Here is an 18,528-nt window from a genome sequence, read left to right on the forward strand (position 1 = left end):
ACGGTTTCAGAAGAGTGTTTGAGAGTCAGTCACTATCTAAATCCCTTACGGAAGAAATATTTTGAATTATACAATATTTTAACTTACATCCAGGACATAAACGAAGAACCTTCTCGTAAAATTACAAACTTGTGCGTTAAGCGGTTTTGGAGGGATGAATAATTTTGTTTGCGGAGGTAACTCCATTTAACACCTTAAGGGTGAAACGTTTCCAAATATTTCCGAATTCACACCTAGGGTTTAAAATATATACCGCTATTTGGAATTTTGTCTTCATAGTTAAATGGTTTTGGAGGAAGGAATGAATATATCCCTTTTTGGATCTTAAAACCCCCATTTAAATTTAAATTTGTCTCAAACTTTCTGTTATTTAGCATGATTTGAAATTTTAACTTCATAATTCAAATGGTTTATTCATAGAAGTGAATATTCATTTCTCATCCCCCAGTCAAAACCCCTTAGAGGGGTGTATTGTTTGAAGACCACTTGTTATTTAAAATCTAAGACATAGAATTTTGTGTGTATAAAGGGCAGCACCAATATCTGATAAAAATCGAGATGAAACCTCCTTTATTATTTAGGTCTATTATATGTATTAAGCTTGTGGAAAGTGATCGGTAATTACACATTCAACATGTGCAAGAATATGTAGGTACCGTTAATGGTATACAGTCTCAAAAAAAAAAAAAAAAAAAAAGTTCCTCCAGTTATGTATAAGTTCAAGATTATTTCAGTTAAATCCCTGAGTTTTACTTTCTTTGGCAAGAAAAAGGAGTTGGAAATTCGGTCGAGTACCTTGGCTGTTGTGGAGACTTAGTTTTACAACTTCAACAACTTCTACACAATCCCAATTCTTATACATGAAATATTTTGAATTTTACCATATTTGACACCTACAATATCCAAAGATATTGCAAAATGTCAAATTCATACGCCAAACGGTTTGGAGGAATGAATAATTTCGTCAAAAGTTATCACCCTCCAGCCAAAACCTCTTAGAGGTGTATTGTTTTAAGACCTTTTCTTGTTTAAAATCTAAAACATATAGGAGCACCATTCATGTGAAATTTTAACCTCGTATGTCAAACGGTTTCATAGAAATGGATATTATGTCATCAGAAATCGCCCCCCGTCCAAACCCCTTAAATGTGTTTTGGTTTAAGACCACTTTTTATTTAAAATGTAATGCACATAAGAGCAATCATCATGTGAAGTTTCAGCCTCGTATGAGAAGGGGTTTCAGAAAAATTACTTTTTTGTCATCAGGCCCCAAACTCCAGTCAAAACACCTTAATAATATATTGTTTCAAGACCATTTCTCATTTAAAATCGAAGATATATAGGAGCAAAAATCATGTGAAATTTCAACCTCATATGTTAAACAGTTTCAGAGAAATAAATGTTTGTCATTGGACATCACTCCCAGACAAGTCCCCTTAGTCCGTAGGGGTGCATTGTTTTAAGACCAATAACCACCATGTGAAATTCCAACCTCGTATGTCAAGCGATTTCAGAGAAATGAATTTATTTATTTATTTATTTATTTATTTATTTATTTATTTATTTATTTATTTATTTATTTATTTATTTATTTATTTATTTATTTATTTATTTATTTATTTATTTATTTATTAGATACAGCATATGGAGGGCCATTTTACACTAATCATAATTATAATAATGTTTAAATAAGTATAAAAATAACAAAGGTATAAACAACAATATTAAGTATCAACAATAAATTAACAATTATTTAACAATAACAATGTAACAACAATGGCAACGATAACTGGCAAGTATCGATGTCAGAAATTAGGAAGAAGAATGGTCGAGGGTTGGGTGGGTGGAAGAAAATGGAAACCTGAAGAGGACTTCAAAGGAATTTTTTAATTTTTTGTTTGAAGGATGCGAAAGGTGTGAATATGCCGATATTGGGTAGCGAGTTACCAAGAGTAGGGAGATGGTGGAAGATAGTGTTGTTGTAAGGTTAAGCGCGGACAGGACACATGAGTGGGCCGGTTGTGTGTTGGGCGGGGAAGAACATGTATAGGGAAGCACGCCGGAAGAGTATTTTACATTTGGTGTAACCATTGATTATTTTATGGAGGTAACATAGATCGGAGAATTGTAAACGGCTTCTCAGGTCAAGTATACCCAGATAGTTCAAAATATCAGATGTAGTTTTGTTCTTAAAAACAGGATTGCGAGCTTAACAATGAAAGTGAAAAGGTTAAAAATACTATTTAGTTGAGATATGTCTGTGATAGATGAGGACCAAATAGGGGAACAAAAGTCAATATTGGGGAGATCATACGAGACAAAGTATAATTTTAAGACGTTAATTTCATTAATTTCAGTGAACCTGTAAAGAATGCCTAGGGTACTTATAGCACGGGATTTTATAGATTGAATATGGGTAGAGAAGGTTAGTTTACAATAACACCTAGGTCTCTTATTGAGAACCCAATTGCAATGTACTTTCCTGGATGGTATAGGCAGTGTTCATTCTTTGCTTTAGCAATGAAAAGGAGATTGTATTGCACTTAACATTGGGAGAAAGATTCCATTTCGTAAACCAGTCACCACACGAATAGAGAACAGTCTGTAATTCATCACAGTCATCATATGCCGATTTCAGTTTTCTTAAATAGATTTGTCACAGTAATTCTTAAGGCAGGTGTACATTGGTGACTCAAGTCACGATATTTCTCGCGCGAACAACTTGCGTTGGCACGTCCACTGGTGATCAAATGGTAATTCTAAATTCCCATGGAGGGAATTAGATATTTTTCCACCAATAGAGCATATCAAAAATCAGATCAAAAATTAGATGTATGGCTTTTCAGGCGTTTGCTCTATTAACCAGCATTTCGTCTTAGGCCTGACACTAGACTCGTCAGAGTGGGATGTGTCAGACCCTACCCACTTATGCTGGGGTGTATGCAGGTGAACTTATCAGAAGCCTCTTATGTGGCACAGTCTGATAACTGCATACGGGAGATAAAACTCCACAATGGAATTAATGCCCGCCTAGCAATTCCAAATGGTAATTCTAAATTCCCATGGAGGGAATTAGATATTTTTCCACCAATAGAGCATATAAAAAATCAGATCAAAAATTAGATGTATGGCTTTTCAGGCGTTTGCTCTATTAACCAGCATTTCGTCTTAGGCCTGACACTAGACTTATGCTGGGGTGGGTAGGGTCTGACACATCCCACTCTGACGAGTCTAGTGTCAGCCTAAGACGAAATGCTGGTTAATAGAGCAAACGCCTGAAAAGCCATACATCTAACTTTTGATCTGATCACTGGTGATCATACGTGCACCACCTTCTGTCTGAGTGCAGCTCAAAGCAAGCTGATCTTGATACAGTCACTCCAGTTCTCGGTGCAGCTTGTATGTTGGATCCAGTATTGTTCTGAGACTCACTCAGTGCAACATGAGCTTCAGTATCATTGTCACTCTAATAATTAAGCCTCAGCTATCGTTGTCACTACAATAATTAAAACTGTTGGTAGATGAGAAAAGAATTCAAGGATGAAGAATGTGGTTGCAAGCATGAACTTTCTCTTCTAATTCCTATACTACCCAGATCGATAGACTCTTCATGTGCTACACGAAAACATTGACTTACACTTTGCAGAGTTCAGTGGCTTGCCCAATGAGGCATGTGAACACTCGGATGAATTATGGATGAATCTGCATGCTTTTCTGTCTAAGGAGATTCATATATCGCTGTGCTACAATTAGATTTGACAAATTTGACCATTTTCGGTCCTTAGTTGATCCTCATTGACGAAGTTCATATAGATATACTACATGTGATAGTTTGGTCTGCCCTGTCAATATATTATCAAATTCCTAATTTTGTACAGTTATTTCACTTGTATATGTTTCAGGAGCTCCTACTCCCTTCATCAGCGATTTCTACTTCCTAAAGCAAGATTCCCCATATCTGAAGATCTAACATCATTCAGCTATACATAAAACATCTTCAATATTTAAACTTATTTTTAACTCATAAACATTTCTTGATGATGTTGCCGCAGCTGTAGGTAATAAATGTTTGGCTGATGAGGGAGTAGGCTTCCTCCGTTCCGACAATATACAATAAGAAGAGCAAATTAGTAGCCACCAATTTAAGAACATGACAGGAGGTTTGATCTGCTCTGTTGAAATTCCAGCCCAACACCAGCATAGCAAGATCTTAAGAAGTCTAATAATTCAGTGGTATATCAATTCAATTCTAGGAAGTGTTATAACAACAACAAGGCGAAGATTTTAACTTTGGTAGTATATCAGTTGACTTTTTAATACGCTTAAAGTTGGCTACAACAGTAAACATAAACGGAACAAACAGCAACGAGAAACATTTTATCTTTGTCTTTTTTTTTTTCCAAGGAAACCAGCTGAACTTTTTATAAGTATTTTAAAGTTTTTTATTACATAACAAACAATATCAAAAATTGTTTATTGTGTGTGTATGTGTTTAAAATAAGGTTATACCCTATATTGATGATGTTTTATGTATAGCTGAACGATGTTAGATCGTAAGATACGGGGAATCTTGCTTTAGGAAGTAGAAATCGCTGACTGAGTTGAGGCTCCCGAAACATGTACGAGTGAAATTTAAAAAAGTAAACTCGTGTCCTCATCCTGAGGTCTGCAGCTCTTGTCAAGTACACCCCCATTGGAGGTGAGCTGTATGTACCATTTTAATCACATACCAGCCCTCCTGCCATTCTTAAATTTCTGGCAGTATCAGGAATTGAACCCGGGCCCCCGAGGATGGCATCTAATAGTGCTAACCATTACACTATGGAGGTGGACTATGAGTGAAATAATTGTAGAAAATTAATAACTTAATAATAAATTGACGGGGTGGACCTAACCATCATCGTCATCATCTGGAGCAGTTTCCAACCACAGGCTGGGTCTGCTTAGCAAACCATCACCCGTACTATATTTATATGTACTACAACTACTAAAATAGTGAGCATACAACAAAACTGTCTATACTGCATCTCTCAACAACCCATCCTTCTTGCAAAAGTCGTATTTCAGTTCGATAGTGCATTGATCAAATTCTTTCCAGACGACGGGTGTCACAGATATGATAGCATTTGCCATCACTTCCTGCAGCATCATTAACGAGGTGTCACCCATAATGTTTTGCTCCCGTACAATTCTTTTGATTTTGGCTTAGGCTAGCTTGATTGCATTGAGTTCACGCATGTAAAGAGTAAGCGTCTTTTCAATTTTTGGACCTCCTTGATCAGTTCAAAATGCTGATGTTTCTCCATTCCTTAATAAAACATCACTTTGTTTTATTTTAGCTATTTCACCACATCACTTTTAACAGCATAACATATTTTCAATTATTGTAACACTTCCAGAGGGGAGATTAGGAGAGTGTTTGACTCACCCACATACCAGGTATAAAAATAAACACCATTCATTTGGCAATGGTAATCTCGTGCGGCATTTTCTGCTCTAACCATCAGCGTATCGCCATCGATAAACCTACTCTTAGAACCAGCCTGGACAAGCCTTTTTGAAGAGCTCCTGTTGGTTGTGACTCATTTAATAATCTCACATGATAAAAGTATTTTTTATGTTGCACCGGCACAGACGGGTCTTATGGTGACAATAGGATAGGAAAGGGCTAGAACTGGGAAGGAAGCGACCGTAGGCTTAATTAGGTACAGCTCCAGCATTTGCCTGGTGTGAAAATGGGAAGCCACAGAAAACCATCTTCAGGACTACCGACAGTGGGGTCCAAACCCATTATCTTCCGAATGCAGGCTAACAGTACGTGACCCAAACTGTGTAGCCAACTCGCTCAGTCCAACATCAATTAAATATAAGATTATTTTCTACCAAAATTCTTTAATATAAATTATGTTCCTGTTCTGAGAATGGTAAATTTTTGTTTGTCTTAAATTGTTACCTCACAAATAAACAGTATTTGGGGCCAATCAGTATGTTCCTGTTACTGGCTTATATCTTCCACTTGAACTTCATACTATGCAAAAAAATTCTTAAAGTGTGCAGCACCATCCATGGAAAGTTCATTTTCTCTTTGACTGCCGTAGTAGCTTAGTTACCATGGGAACGATTATTTATCTGCATTAGATAGCAGTCATTTTCATTTGACTCTTCTGTCAAACCCATCACAGTGAAACTTCTTTTCCTCAGATCTAGGCATTTTTTTACCTAGAGTAGGCTACTCAGTGGAGATTCGTTAGCAGGAAGTACTTACTAACGGATGGTTGAGATCGTTCAAACTGACACAACACTACAGTTTGCAGCCTGCAAGTTACTCTATTTTATCAATCGTGAATTTCCCATTTAACTTCATCACCACTACAGTGTCCCTTACCACTTCTCTAGCTTCATTGAGAGTCACCTTTCTCTTATTCCTAACAACAGATATTACAGAGTCATCTTATTCCATGGCTGAATGGTTACCATGCTGGCCTTTGGCCTAAGGGGTCCCACATTCGATTCACAGTCTGGTTGGGGATTTTAACTTTCATTAGTTAATTCTTATGGCTCGGGGCTGGGTGTTTGTACCATCTTCAGCATTATAATTCAACGTAGGTAGGGCCCCATCCTTACAGATGCACAGGTCGCCTATATGGTGTCAACGTGAAAGACTTGCACCAGGTCTCTCTGGATGCCACAACTATTATTATTATTATTATTATTATTATTATTATTATTATTATTATTATTATTATTATTATTATTATTATTATTATTATTATTATTATTACAGAGTATTTACAGAACAATTAATCACACAGAAATAAAAGAGGAAATAAAGGGCAACAGCTATAACAACAGATAAATGACCAAAAAAAAATGAGAAAGAAATATGAACAAATGCAGAATAATGCACTGGCAATGAACGAAGAGATGGATGGATTGAAAATGATTGCGCCAAGGGCTCCTACCAGATGGTAAAAATAAGTCGCCTGGGTAGTAGCGAGACTGTTATGTCAACTACCCCTGTGTTGCAGACTTGGCTTCATATGATATAAATGTCATATTGATCCATATTGAAAAACACTAGACATTTAATGGGGTAAGAGTGGGTCAACCTATTCCGTACACAGTTATTAATGACTGCTTTTTTAATGAAAATATAGTATTATAGCTTTCTTAATGAGAATATATCCACTGATTTTTTAATGAAAATATAGTTATATTGTCATTAATAATTGTATATTGAATAGGTTGACCAACTCTTACCCCATTAAACATTGACAGACTTGGCTGGCGAAAATCTCTTCTCCCTGTACCTCACCAGGCATATACATTCTTCTTATCTCCCAGCAGTACACTACTTTCTTTCCACAGTTCACTGAGCCAATGGCTGCGCGGTTTGGGTTACATAGCTGTCAGCTTGCATTCAGGAGATAGTATGTTCGAACTCAAGTTTTGGTAGCCCTGAAGTTGTTTTTCCGTGGTTTCCCACATTCACACCAGGAAAATGCTGAGGTTGTACCGTAATCAAATCCACTGTCACTTCCTTCCCACTCCTAGCCCTTTCCTATCCCACTGTTGCCATAAGACCTATGTCGGTGCAACATAAAGCAAATTGTAAAATGTCTTTCCGCGCATCATACATAATTCATCGTTCATACACACATTTGGGCATCTAATAATAGATAACTCATTGAAGTTATTATTTCGTTGCATTATGAGTGTATCTTTGTGGAGATACAGGGTTCATGTACCGAGCTCGATAGCTGCAGTCGCTTAAGTGCGGCCAGTATCCATTATTCGGGAGATCGTAGGTTCGAACCCCACTGTCGGCAGCCCTGAAAATGGTTTTCCATGGTTTCCCATTTTCACACCAAGCAAATGCTGGGGCTGTACCTTAATCAAGGACACGGCCGCTTCCTTCCCACTCCTAGCCCTTCCTTGTGCCATCGTCGCCATAAGACCTATCTGTGTCGGTGCGACGTAAAGCAACTAGGGGAAAAAAAAAAAGAAAGAGTTCATGTACTGTACAGGATATCCCTAAAGTCCAGAAATGCTTTTATTAATTTATTACAGAAAAACTACAAGTGACATAGCTTTCATTTATGTATATATATCATATTATAGAGGAACTCAAATGGTTTTGTTTCCAGTGTTTGTTACCACAATGACTCAATATGGATTCTACATGTAACGCGGCATCCATCATCTACACTATTAAATAAAACTAATATGTTTTTATTGTTTACCCACCTATTCAATACTTTATTGTATTGAACAAGGTCTCCCGTCACTTCCACCATCATCGTCTTATGTTTTTGTCACCATGATATATCACCAACGGACTTATCAGTATGCCTGTCCACTCGCTGATGAAGTATCAACTAATGCAAGAATGCATAATGGGTAGAAATTACTCAAGTGTGATGTGATATCGGGCTATAAATGTAATAACACACACAATACTCAACTGAGACACATGAAAAGGTATGAGAAATATATGTGAAAATCTGAAGGAATGCAGTTTTGGTTGTAATCCAAAGTATTCCTTTTAACTAGTTTGTTTTACGATCCCCACGTGCATGTACTGATGAGTTACATATTGTCGTATACAAATGAAAATACAGATATTCATGTAGGCGTTTATCTTCTTCAGGCTATAACAGTCACATTAATTGTGTTTTACAACCAATGTGTTTTTTAGAATAAATATTTGTTGTAATATTCTAAATAGTATTCCTTGTTACATTCAAGGAGTCAGGTAGTCTGTACATTAGAAATACTGTGTTGCAATGATTATGTAATTTAGGGTAGAAGCAATATTTGATTTATTTCAATTCAGTGAAATGAAGTATATATTTAACAACCAAACTCTCTGTTGTTGATCGGCAGGCCACTCCCAAAATGGTTAACTTCATAGCATCAAAATACAGCTATGTGCTCAGGTAGACATCTTCTGCTCCATCACCACTTTACTTTGATTTTATCTTCTTTAATTTGTGGCACATTTTACTTCTCGAGATACACTGAGCTCAATAGCTGCAGTCGCTTCAGTGCAGCCAGTATCCAGTATTCGGGAGATAGTTGGTTCGAATCCCACTGTCAGCAGCCCTGAAAATGGTTTTCCGTGGCTTCCCATTTTCACACCAGACAAATGCTGGGGCAGTACTTTAATTAAGGCCCCAGCCACTTCCTTCCCACTCCTAGCCCTTTCCTGTCCCATCGTCGCCATAATACCTGTCTGAGTCGGAGCGACATAAAGCAACTTGTAAAACAAAAACTTCTCGAGATGGAGCTTCCTAGTTATTTCATCACTGGTTGTTTTAAAATGATCTGCATGAACACTTGTTGCACTCACTTTTTTCAGACTATTTTTGTGATTAACAGATTTCATGTCCCACAACTCCTCATGACACTCATACAGTTGTACGAGCTCTATGGTTTCTTTCTTGAACTATGCTTTTGAGGACAACATTGTTTTTGCTCAAGTGGAAGAAACAATCCGATCAAAACAGTTCGGAAGTCTACGAACATTTGGCATGATTTGTCGCACTCAGCTCTACATTAACAAGGTGACTTGCAAGGTCTGTGTGAGAGCTGCTCACAACGGCAGCTACACTCATGATCTTGTGCTCAGATAGCTTCTTTCAGGTGGAAAGTCACCGTTGTATTCCCAGCTTTAGTTTGTGTGGAAGATGAGTTTGTGTTGTAAGAGTAACCATTATTTTATTGTTACCCCAAAAAAAACTAAACCCCATGGCATTAAAGCCCTTGAAGGGCCTTGGACCACCAAGCGACCGCTGCTCAGCCCGCAGGCCTGCAGATTGCGAGGTTTCGTGTGGTCAGCACGACGGATCCTCTCGGCCATTATTCTTGGCTTTCTAGACCGGGGCCACTACAGTATCTCACCATCAGATAGCTCCTCAATTCTAATCACGTAGCCTGAGTGGACCTCGAACCAGCCCTCAGGTCCAGGTAAAAATCCCTGGCCTGACCGGGAATCGAACCCGGGCCCTCCGGGTAAGAGACAGGCATGCTACCTTTTAACTCTTGATCAGTGACAGCGTTTTCCTTCTCCTCTGCCAGGTGTGCAATAACACTGGTTCACTGGTTCTGTCCTTGACAGCCGGTCTGTAGTCTACTATGGCAAGTGCTTAATCGAGCAGTGCTCAGTCAAAGGTTGAAGCCTCGAATTGTTCATTTGCAAAGATGCTTTCATTACAGCATTGCATCCTCATGTGTTAAAACTATTTTAAATACGAATCGGCTCATCAGGTGTGTGTTGAATTTGTTCTGAACTTCCTTGTGAAGTGCCACCTTCTAGAACAGCAGTTCACAATATTGTAAATAAATTATTTATTAAGATCAATAATCAATATGGGTATCGTTCTGTTCAGAGAGTAACTGAGACTAACAGTTTTGAATTCTTCAGAAAGTACCCCTGAACATTTCCTCCTGATGCAATTTTATTGTCACAACCTGATACAAACCATTGGTGAATGGGTCCAACAACTACTGTAATAAAATATACTTAGATAATAAATGGTGTATTTAGTGATAAAAATTAAGGCTAACGTAACTTATATTGAAGATTCTGTATTGTTTGATATTCCTTTAACTGTTCACTGTATATTTCTGGGATTCAGGCGCTGGAAAAAGCAGGCCAGAGTCGTTTGAAGACTCGACTCCTGTTCCACTTGGCTCATAAAATGGGAGATGAGAAAAAATTGATGGAACATCATCAAGAATTAGAAGATATTATAGAAGATCAGTTGTCCTTGGCATCCATCCACTATCTCAGAGCACATTATCAGGAAGCTATCGACATTTACAAACGTATTCTGCTTGACAACAGGTAAAAAAAGAGCTTGAACAGTTCATTATGTAGGCATCTGGTTATGGAGGAAGTAACCAACTTCTAAACCAATCAGTAGTTTTGAATGGTATTTTCTTCCCTACAAATAAATGATGAGATTAAATCATATGATGGTGAAAATAACAAAAAGTAAGGATGAGCTAGATATCAAAGTCAGATCTTTAATCATTCCACAGTTTTATTATTTATTAACTAATGTTACTAACTTCGATTGTGAAAGTTTATCCGAAGTTTTTCCTAAGTTACTTTGGGCTGCCTCAGAACTCCATACAATCATAGCTTCTCCATGCCTTACTTATTTATAGATTGAGAAAAGGAGTTCAAATCTGGCTGAACACAGTGGATATGTGTTCAGTTGTTAAGGTTTCCATTCCTCACCTTACGTGGTTTTGAGAACTGAACTGCCCATCCTGAAGTTCATAAACCTACTCAGGTAAAATGCTACCATATATGAAGGAAAAATCCTTTGTCACAGCCATCAGATTGTTTTTCTTACCCTCTCCCTCCTGGAGCAGGTTTAATCTCATTAAATGTTAATGAAGTATTTTATTATTGTTGATATTTCTATTCAACTATGTGCAGTAGAAAATATAGGTAATCAAATTTCACCCTTTTGAGGTCGTGTAAGGTGGTTTTTTTTCCTTCAGGGGGTCAACAAATTCAAGGATCAGATCAGTTTGGAGTTTACTGAGTTGAATCATGCTTTAAAAAGTTATCATGTAAAGAGCTTTGCAGTGTTAGTTTGCAAAACAGAATACAGGAAAAACAATTAGCAGTCATATACAGTATGTTATTTTTTAATTTAGGTTGTCCTTGGTTATATTGAGTGGTGGTGGTTGATATTTTAAGAAGAAGAATAACTGGGCAACCATCCTCTCAGCAATACTGTACATTGTTTCTTCTCCTGTTAGGTTGCCCAGTTTAACCATTTGCCGTTCCCCATTTACATGCTGCTGCCCAGCTGGAATTACCTTCCACTGGGGCAGTAGTTTAAGACTGCTGTAGGGATCCTGCTTCTGTCCATCCTGCTTAGGTGTTCTAGCCAATTTCTCTGGTATTCATAGATGTACAGTAGAGTCTCGCTCAACCGACCTTCGCTTATCCGACACTCCGTGTTATCCGACACTGGTAGGCTTAATTTGAACTTTAGATGGATGCAATTCTGGGACACGGGGTGTGGAAGGTGCGACTGTGGGACAAGCACTGGCAGCCATGCGGTAGGATTGTTCAATGTAGTATTGGTTGGGTGCGGATGTTATAGTTTTCATATCCTCTGTGAGTATGGCGAGTAAACATCAGAAAGTGATTGTTTCTGTGGAAGACAAGTAGAGTGGGTTAAAAAGACTGGACAAACGGGAAACTCTCCAAAATATCGCTTCAGATTATGGTGTTGGACGTGTTACAGTGGGAGACTGGAAACATACGAGGGAATAAATTGAAAAGTGGTGCTCTACCAGAGCAACAAGTGATGCACTGAAAATTATAAAAAACAATGGAAAATGTGAGTATGAAAAAGTAAGTGAAGCACTATTTCTTTGGTTCACTAAAAACCGGGCCCCATTCTGCAAGAAATGGCGGTGTATATCCAGAAGGGGTTTAGTAAAGGGACCCTAATTTTACTGCCAGTGTTGGGTGGCTTGATCTGTAGAAAAAACGGTACGGCATTGGGCAGTTTAATATCTGTGGAGAAAAATTGTCAGCTAAATCCGATGATGTTGTGAAATTTAAAAGACAATTTCAAGAAATAATTCTTGCTGAAGTATTATCCGGTGATCAGATTTTTAATTGTGATGAATCTGGGCTGAATATCAAGACATCAAAACTCTTGCAGCCCAAGCCAAGACGTCTGCACCAGGCTACAGGCGTAGTAAGAAAAGAGTACTGCATCTACTGTACAATTGAATTAATAAGTCAATAAATAGAGTTCCGTAAAACATAGTACGTAATACAGTATAGCCTTCCTGATTGTTTTAGTTCATTTTCAAAGTTATTCTGTATTATCCGACTTTTTCGGTGATCCGACGTACTCCGGGTCCCGTTTAAGTCGGATAATCGAGACTCTACTGTATTCCAATACAGGTCTGCGCTTAAGATCATTCAGCACTTCTATATTTCTTTTGTGTTCCCACTTAGTGACTCCTGCTGTTTGCCGCATGTATTTCATTTCAGCTGTAGTTATTCTTCTCTCATCAATTTCCTCAGAGTCCACACTTCATTCCCATAGCAAAGTACAGGTTTGTCAAGATTTTGTAGATTCTTGTACGGGTGTGTTTTTGAACTAATGATGATGTAAAATCTTTATTGATGATTCCCAAACATCTGTTGAATTTGGAGATTTTCTCAGGTATGTCCAGTTCTTCAAAGAAAGACAGTATGTAAAATCATATACTCTTTCCAAAATGTTATTATTTAAACAGGTCTTGCTTCTTATTGGTTCCTTGCCACAGAAAGCCATTATCTTAGTTTTCTCAGGGGATATTTCCATTGAGTACTTTTCTGAGACTAGGTTTAGGTTAAACATTGAACGCTGATGTGCTGAGCCAAATTATGATCTTCTTTATGTGAGAGCCATTCGTCAACACTGGAGTACAATATTCAGCTGCAGAGAGCACTAAGCTAACCACAGAATTTGAAGTGTATCTCTTATTGCTTCCCAGTTTGTGCTGCAATAAGGAATCTAGCAAAATTCCTTCAACCCAAGCATCCAGAGTTTTGATGGCTGTGGTGAAGCAATTCAGAATTAAAATTATAAATAATTGAAAGGATTTGATAAAACCTTCTTTGTCTTTCCTTGTGTTTTGCTAGAATTTTGATTATAATAACTTACTGTATATATATATATATTTACGAGGGCCGTTTGAAAAGTCTGTGCAAAAATAAAAACTACTTACGTGTTTGGGGTACATCTTTTTTATTTTTCGACATAGTCTCCTTTTAGGCTTATACACTTCGTCCAATGATGTTCTAGTTTGTTGACCCCTTCCGAATAATAGGATTTGTCCAAGTCTGCAAAATACCCATTAGTGTTTGCAATCACCTCCTCGTTTGAATAAAATCTTTGTCCCGCCAGCCATTTCTTCAAATTGAGGAACAGATAGTAGTCCGAGGGAGCCATTTCTGGAGAATAGGGGGGATGTGAAACGAGTTGGAATCCTATTTCCATTAATTTTGCGACCACAACTGCTGAGGTGTGTGCTGGTGCATTGTGATGGGAAAGGACTTTCTTGTGGGCGTTTTTCTTGCAGCTCGGTTTTCAAACGGTCCAATAACGATGAATAATATGCACCTATAATAGTTTTACCCTTTTCCAGATAGTCAATGAGGATTATCCCTTGCGAATCCCAAAAGACAGTTACCATAACCTTTCCGGCCAAAGGAACGGTTTTCGCCTTTTTTGGTGCAGATTCCCCTTTGGTAACCCATTGTTTAGATTGTTGTTTGGTCTCAGGAGTACAATAATGTATCCACGTTTCATCCAGTGACGAAACAACGCTTAAAGTCCTCCGGATTCTTCTGGAACAGCTGCAAACCATCCTTGCAACACTTCACACGATTCCGTTTTTGGTCAAGCATGAGCAATCGTGGCACCCATCTTGCGGATAGCTTTCTCATGTCCAAATATTTATACAAAATATTATGTACCCATTCATTCGAGATGCCCACAGCACTAGCAATCTCACGCACCTTAACTCTTCTGTCATCCATCACCATATCATGGATTTGATCAATGATTTCTGGATTCGTAACCTCCACAGGCCGTCCGGAACGTTCAGCGTCACTTGTGCCCATATGGCCAGTCCGAAAATTTTGAAACCACTTCTAAACTGTTCTAATTGAAGGTGCAGAGTCACCATAATGTTTATCAAGCTTCTCTTTAGTCTCCTGAGGCGTTTGTCTGTCATAAAGTAATGTTAAACACCTCACGAAATTATTTTTCGTCCATTTCTTGAAAATCACTCGACTTCCTTGATTCACACAAATGCCAAACACAAAGAAATAGACCAATATGGCTGAAACTTGGTGTGCATTCATTCAAGAGATGCTACTAACTAAACGTAACTTCGATACGTGCCGGTGGTGCCATCTCTCAGACTTTGCATGGACTTTTCAAACCGCCTTCGTAAATATAGGGTGTACACAAAATAATATCAGTGTTCTAAAGGTGTATAATTCCTCTTATGTATTATATACAATAAAAATTTATACATGGGCTGGAAGAGTAACTGTATGAGTTTTCACAACACACACTACAAATGTTCAAATATGAGAAGTCACATGACGTACATCCAACCAACAGTCCAGCTCTTCCCTTACTGTGGTCAGCACATCTGGAGTAATGCATGTGATAGCTACAGTAACTCTGCGTCTCAGTTCAGGTAGGCTGGCAGGTAGTCCTTAACGTACCCCCACAGAAAAAAATCACACGGAGAAAGGTCAGGCCTCTTTGCAGGCCACTGAAGGAAGACCGTATTGTCTGGACCATGACAACCGATCCAACGATGGGGACACACTTCATTCGACCATTGTCGCACGGGGTTATAAAAGTGTGGGAGTGCTCCGCCTTGCAGCCAAATGATGGTTTAAAGTCCATCCTGTATCTGAGGGAAGAATTTTTTTTCTTTCTGATATCTGAAGCCATCTCTTTTCAGTTTCGATGCAGTTAATTTATAACTCTTAGACTCTTCAGTCTGCCGAAACTAATATATGATAACAGTATAACACTTGCAATAGAAATGTATGTTTTCTCTTTCAGGTAGTTTATAAATTTATTTACTCAAAGTTAGTTTTGTCAGACTGAAGAGCCTAATAGTTGTAAATTGTCTGATGGGAGAGTCAAATCTGAAGCATATCAAGGTATACAATTCCTTTCATAGTTACCTCCTCCCCCCCCCCCCCCCTTCCACCTCCTGAAAAAGGAACGGGCCATAAGCCTGTCATTCAGTTAATGCACAGAAAATGTTAACTTTGGGTAATCCCTTTTGTATATTCCTGTTGTGTGTGGATTCTCCACTGCCCAGACATGGACGCTGTGTGTGTTCACTTTGCCACTGAGGTGAAATGTTGATTCATCACTGAAAATCATGTGGTTAAGGAAACTTTCATCACCTTCCATCCTTTCGGGTCTGTAATGGCTGAAGACAGTATGATTGCACTTTTATTCGCTTTCGTAACACTTCCCACACTGTCATGTTTGGCAGTGCGAGTTCACAACTAGCCCGTCGCACAGATTTGCAAGGTCTGCGCACGAAGATCATCCTCACACATTCGACTGTCTCGCCTGATGTTCAAGTTTGCCCAGGGCTCTTTCCGTTACACTGCCATCCCGTCATCCGGAGCTGTTTATACCATCGTGGAATGTTGTTGTCAGATGGAGGATCACATCCATACTGATGCTGAACTGTAACTGATGAATTACACTTTATGCAGTACACAGAAAGCTTTATGCTCGGGTGCTGCCGTCTGGAACCGGAACTCTACATGTGCACTGTGAAGCGACAGGGTGAGGAAACCACAAATTGACATACGTTGGTGTCATAGCTATACTAACTACTTTAGTGTGCAGCCTATATAGCTGAGATAATGAAAAACTGGTACAGTATTTAATCAGGCTCAGGCAGCATACTGAGCTGGACACTCCTTTCCCTACTGTTTAATTTCCTCTTTTTGATTCTCTTTTCCATTTTTAATTTTGTGTATCCTTTGTTTTGATTTTTTGTGGCATGTGTTCAGTTAAGCCCATTGTTTTCAGTTTGGTTCTTTACGTTTTGTTTATCATAGTTCCACTCCCAGGCGCTCCCATGGCCTTCCATTCAACCTGACATTACCTTCAATAGCAGAGGAGAGTGATGCTTACTTCCTAAGTTCACTGAAGGATAACAGGTACTCATGATGACTGTAGGTATTATTTACATCTTTAGTTTTAGGGATGGACTTATGTGAGATTTTAAAAATAAGGATACTAATATTCTCAGTAGCCTTGTTCGAATTATTCTATTAAATGCTGTTGTGCAAATGCCTCCCCTTGTATTAGATTCTTTGCATGGCATAATTTAAAAATATAATTGAGCCATATTTGAAATAATGTACATTAAATGTACAGTGATGTTGGTTCTGACTAAATGGGTACCATAGGAGTCACAAAGGAAGTTAAAAAAAATTATCATGTCGAAACCCACCTCTAAATTTGATGGTTGATTCCGCATGGTGTAAGAAGACCAAAAAAAAAAAAAAAAAAAAAGAGCTGCTCTTTTCCGCTGCAACATCTCAAAATTGAAGTTGGAATTCTTGATATCACACAAGCAATGTAGCGTGGCTAGACATCCCTGGTGGGGGAGTACACTGCAGTCAGCTGAGCTGGTAATACAGATTTTTTTTGCTGCATATGGTTTGAAGACTAGTGCTTTTGAGGGATGGAAGTAAAGCAAAAATGACTGGTAGTGATGGAATGTTCTAAACGTGTGTCTTTTACACACCATGCACAACAAACCAGCACTTCATTGCCACACTGTTCCTCACATATTTTATTTTTCGTTTCCAGGCGGTATTTAACAGGCACTACAAACTCAGTAGACTGCTCAGTTATGTATTTCCCAGCAAACCAGGAATATTTTATCATGTCCCAGAATCTTGGAGATGAGAACTGAAAATGGATGAAAGACTGTAGGCCTAATTTAAGAATAGTGTCTCTGGAAACATTAATGTCTTGACAAGACATCGTAAGTTCTATCTGCAGTTTAAAGATTTCCATTATCGGAAGAACATCTTGTCCAGGTGTTGGTTTTTTCCAGTGGTATGGGGAGGAATGTAAGAAACTTGATGGTTTTTTCAGATGGAATGTCCTGTAAACAAGCTGTATTAGTAGACCTGTATGTTGTCTAGAAGTCAAGAATCAGAGCACAACTGTTGCCTGAAAATGGGAAGAAGCCTTCTCTCTCCCTTTCAGTATTATAAAATAACTTGGAATTAGTATTATTAGTTTTTTAAAAAATATTGAGATTATATTTTTTTGAAAATATTGGTTGTCTGAAAAATGTTATTACTGTTGTACATATGTAAATATAACAAACTTCTTTTTACTGTCATCATTGTCTTTCTTTAACATGGCGACCAGCTGTTCTTCAATTTAGCAATTATTTTGTTAATATAGTTTCTGTTATAATCATTATTTTATAAATTCTTGTAATTTTCTTTACATAGAGGGATGTTTAAAAGTGCTATGGACCAAACTGTAAAAGGTAGTCTGTGTCAATTTGGGTGGAGAGAATCCTGTTTAATTACATTGTTTGATTGGGCTTCTAAAAATGTGTAAGATAAGCAGTCATTATGTCTTGTAATATTGAGATCTAATTAGTTTAAGGAATTACTGTATTTATGTGAATAATCCACACATATTTAAAAAAAAAATTGTGTCAAGGTTGGCAGCACACTCCTGGTTCACCTAGTTTTTGATGTTGGGTGTACAGTTATACTTTGTGTAACCGCAGATGGAATTAAACTGTTCCCATATGTCATATTTAAACAGAAAACTATTCAGACTTTTAATTCTAAACTGTGTTTTCATTTTTTTAAATAGTATTTTACAGAGTAATTTAAATTAAACATTTCTCCACATCACTATGCAACGCGTCTTCCGGAACATTCACACACTTGTGTGTTTC

At 37.9% G+C, this 18,528-nt stretch overlaps 1 protein-coding gene across 2 annotated transcripts in view; it reads left to right on the forward strand.

Moving 5' to 3' along the window:
- Ttc26 (tetratricopeptide repeat domain 26) overlaps positions 1–18,528 on the forward strand; it is a 100,797-nt gene that overhangs the window by 12,556 nt on the left and 69,713 nt on the right. Inside the window, exons 4-5 of one of the 2 annotated variants that reach the window (XM_067149091.2) lie at positions 10,641–10,849; positions 16,649–16,750. In XM_067149091.2, coding sequence (XP_067005192.2) covers positions 10,641–10,849; positions 16,649–16,750 — 311 coding nt within the window. The remainder of the gene's footprint in view (positions 1–10,640; positions 10,850–16,648; positions 16,751–18,528) is intronic. The other variant, XM_067149092.2, reaches the window with a different exon arrangement.

This window comes from Anabrus simplex, chromosome 6 (assembly GCF_040414725.1).
Source record: "Anabrus simplex isolate iqAnaSimp1 chromosome 6, ASM4041472v1, whole genome shotgun sequence".
Lineage (NCBI taxonomy): Eukaryota > Metazoa > Arthropoda > Insecta > Orthoptera > Tettigoniidae > Anabrus > Anabrus simplex.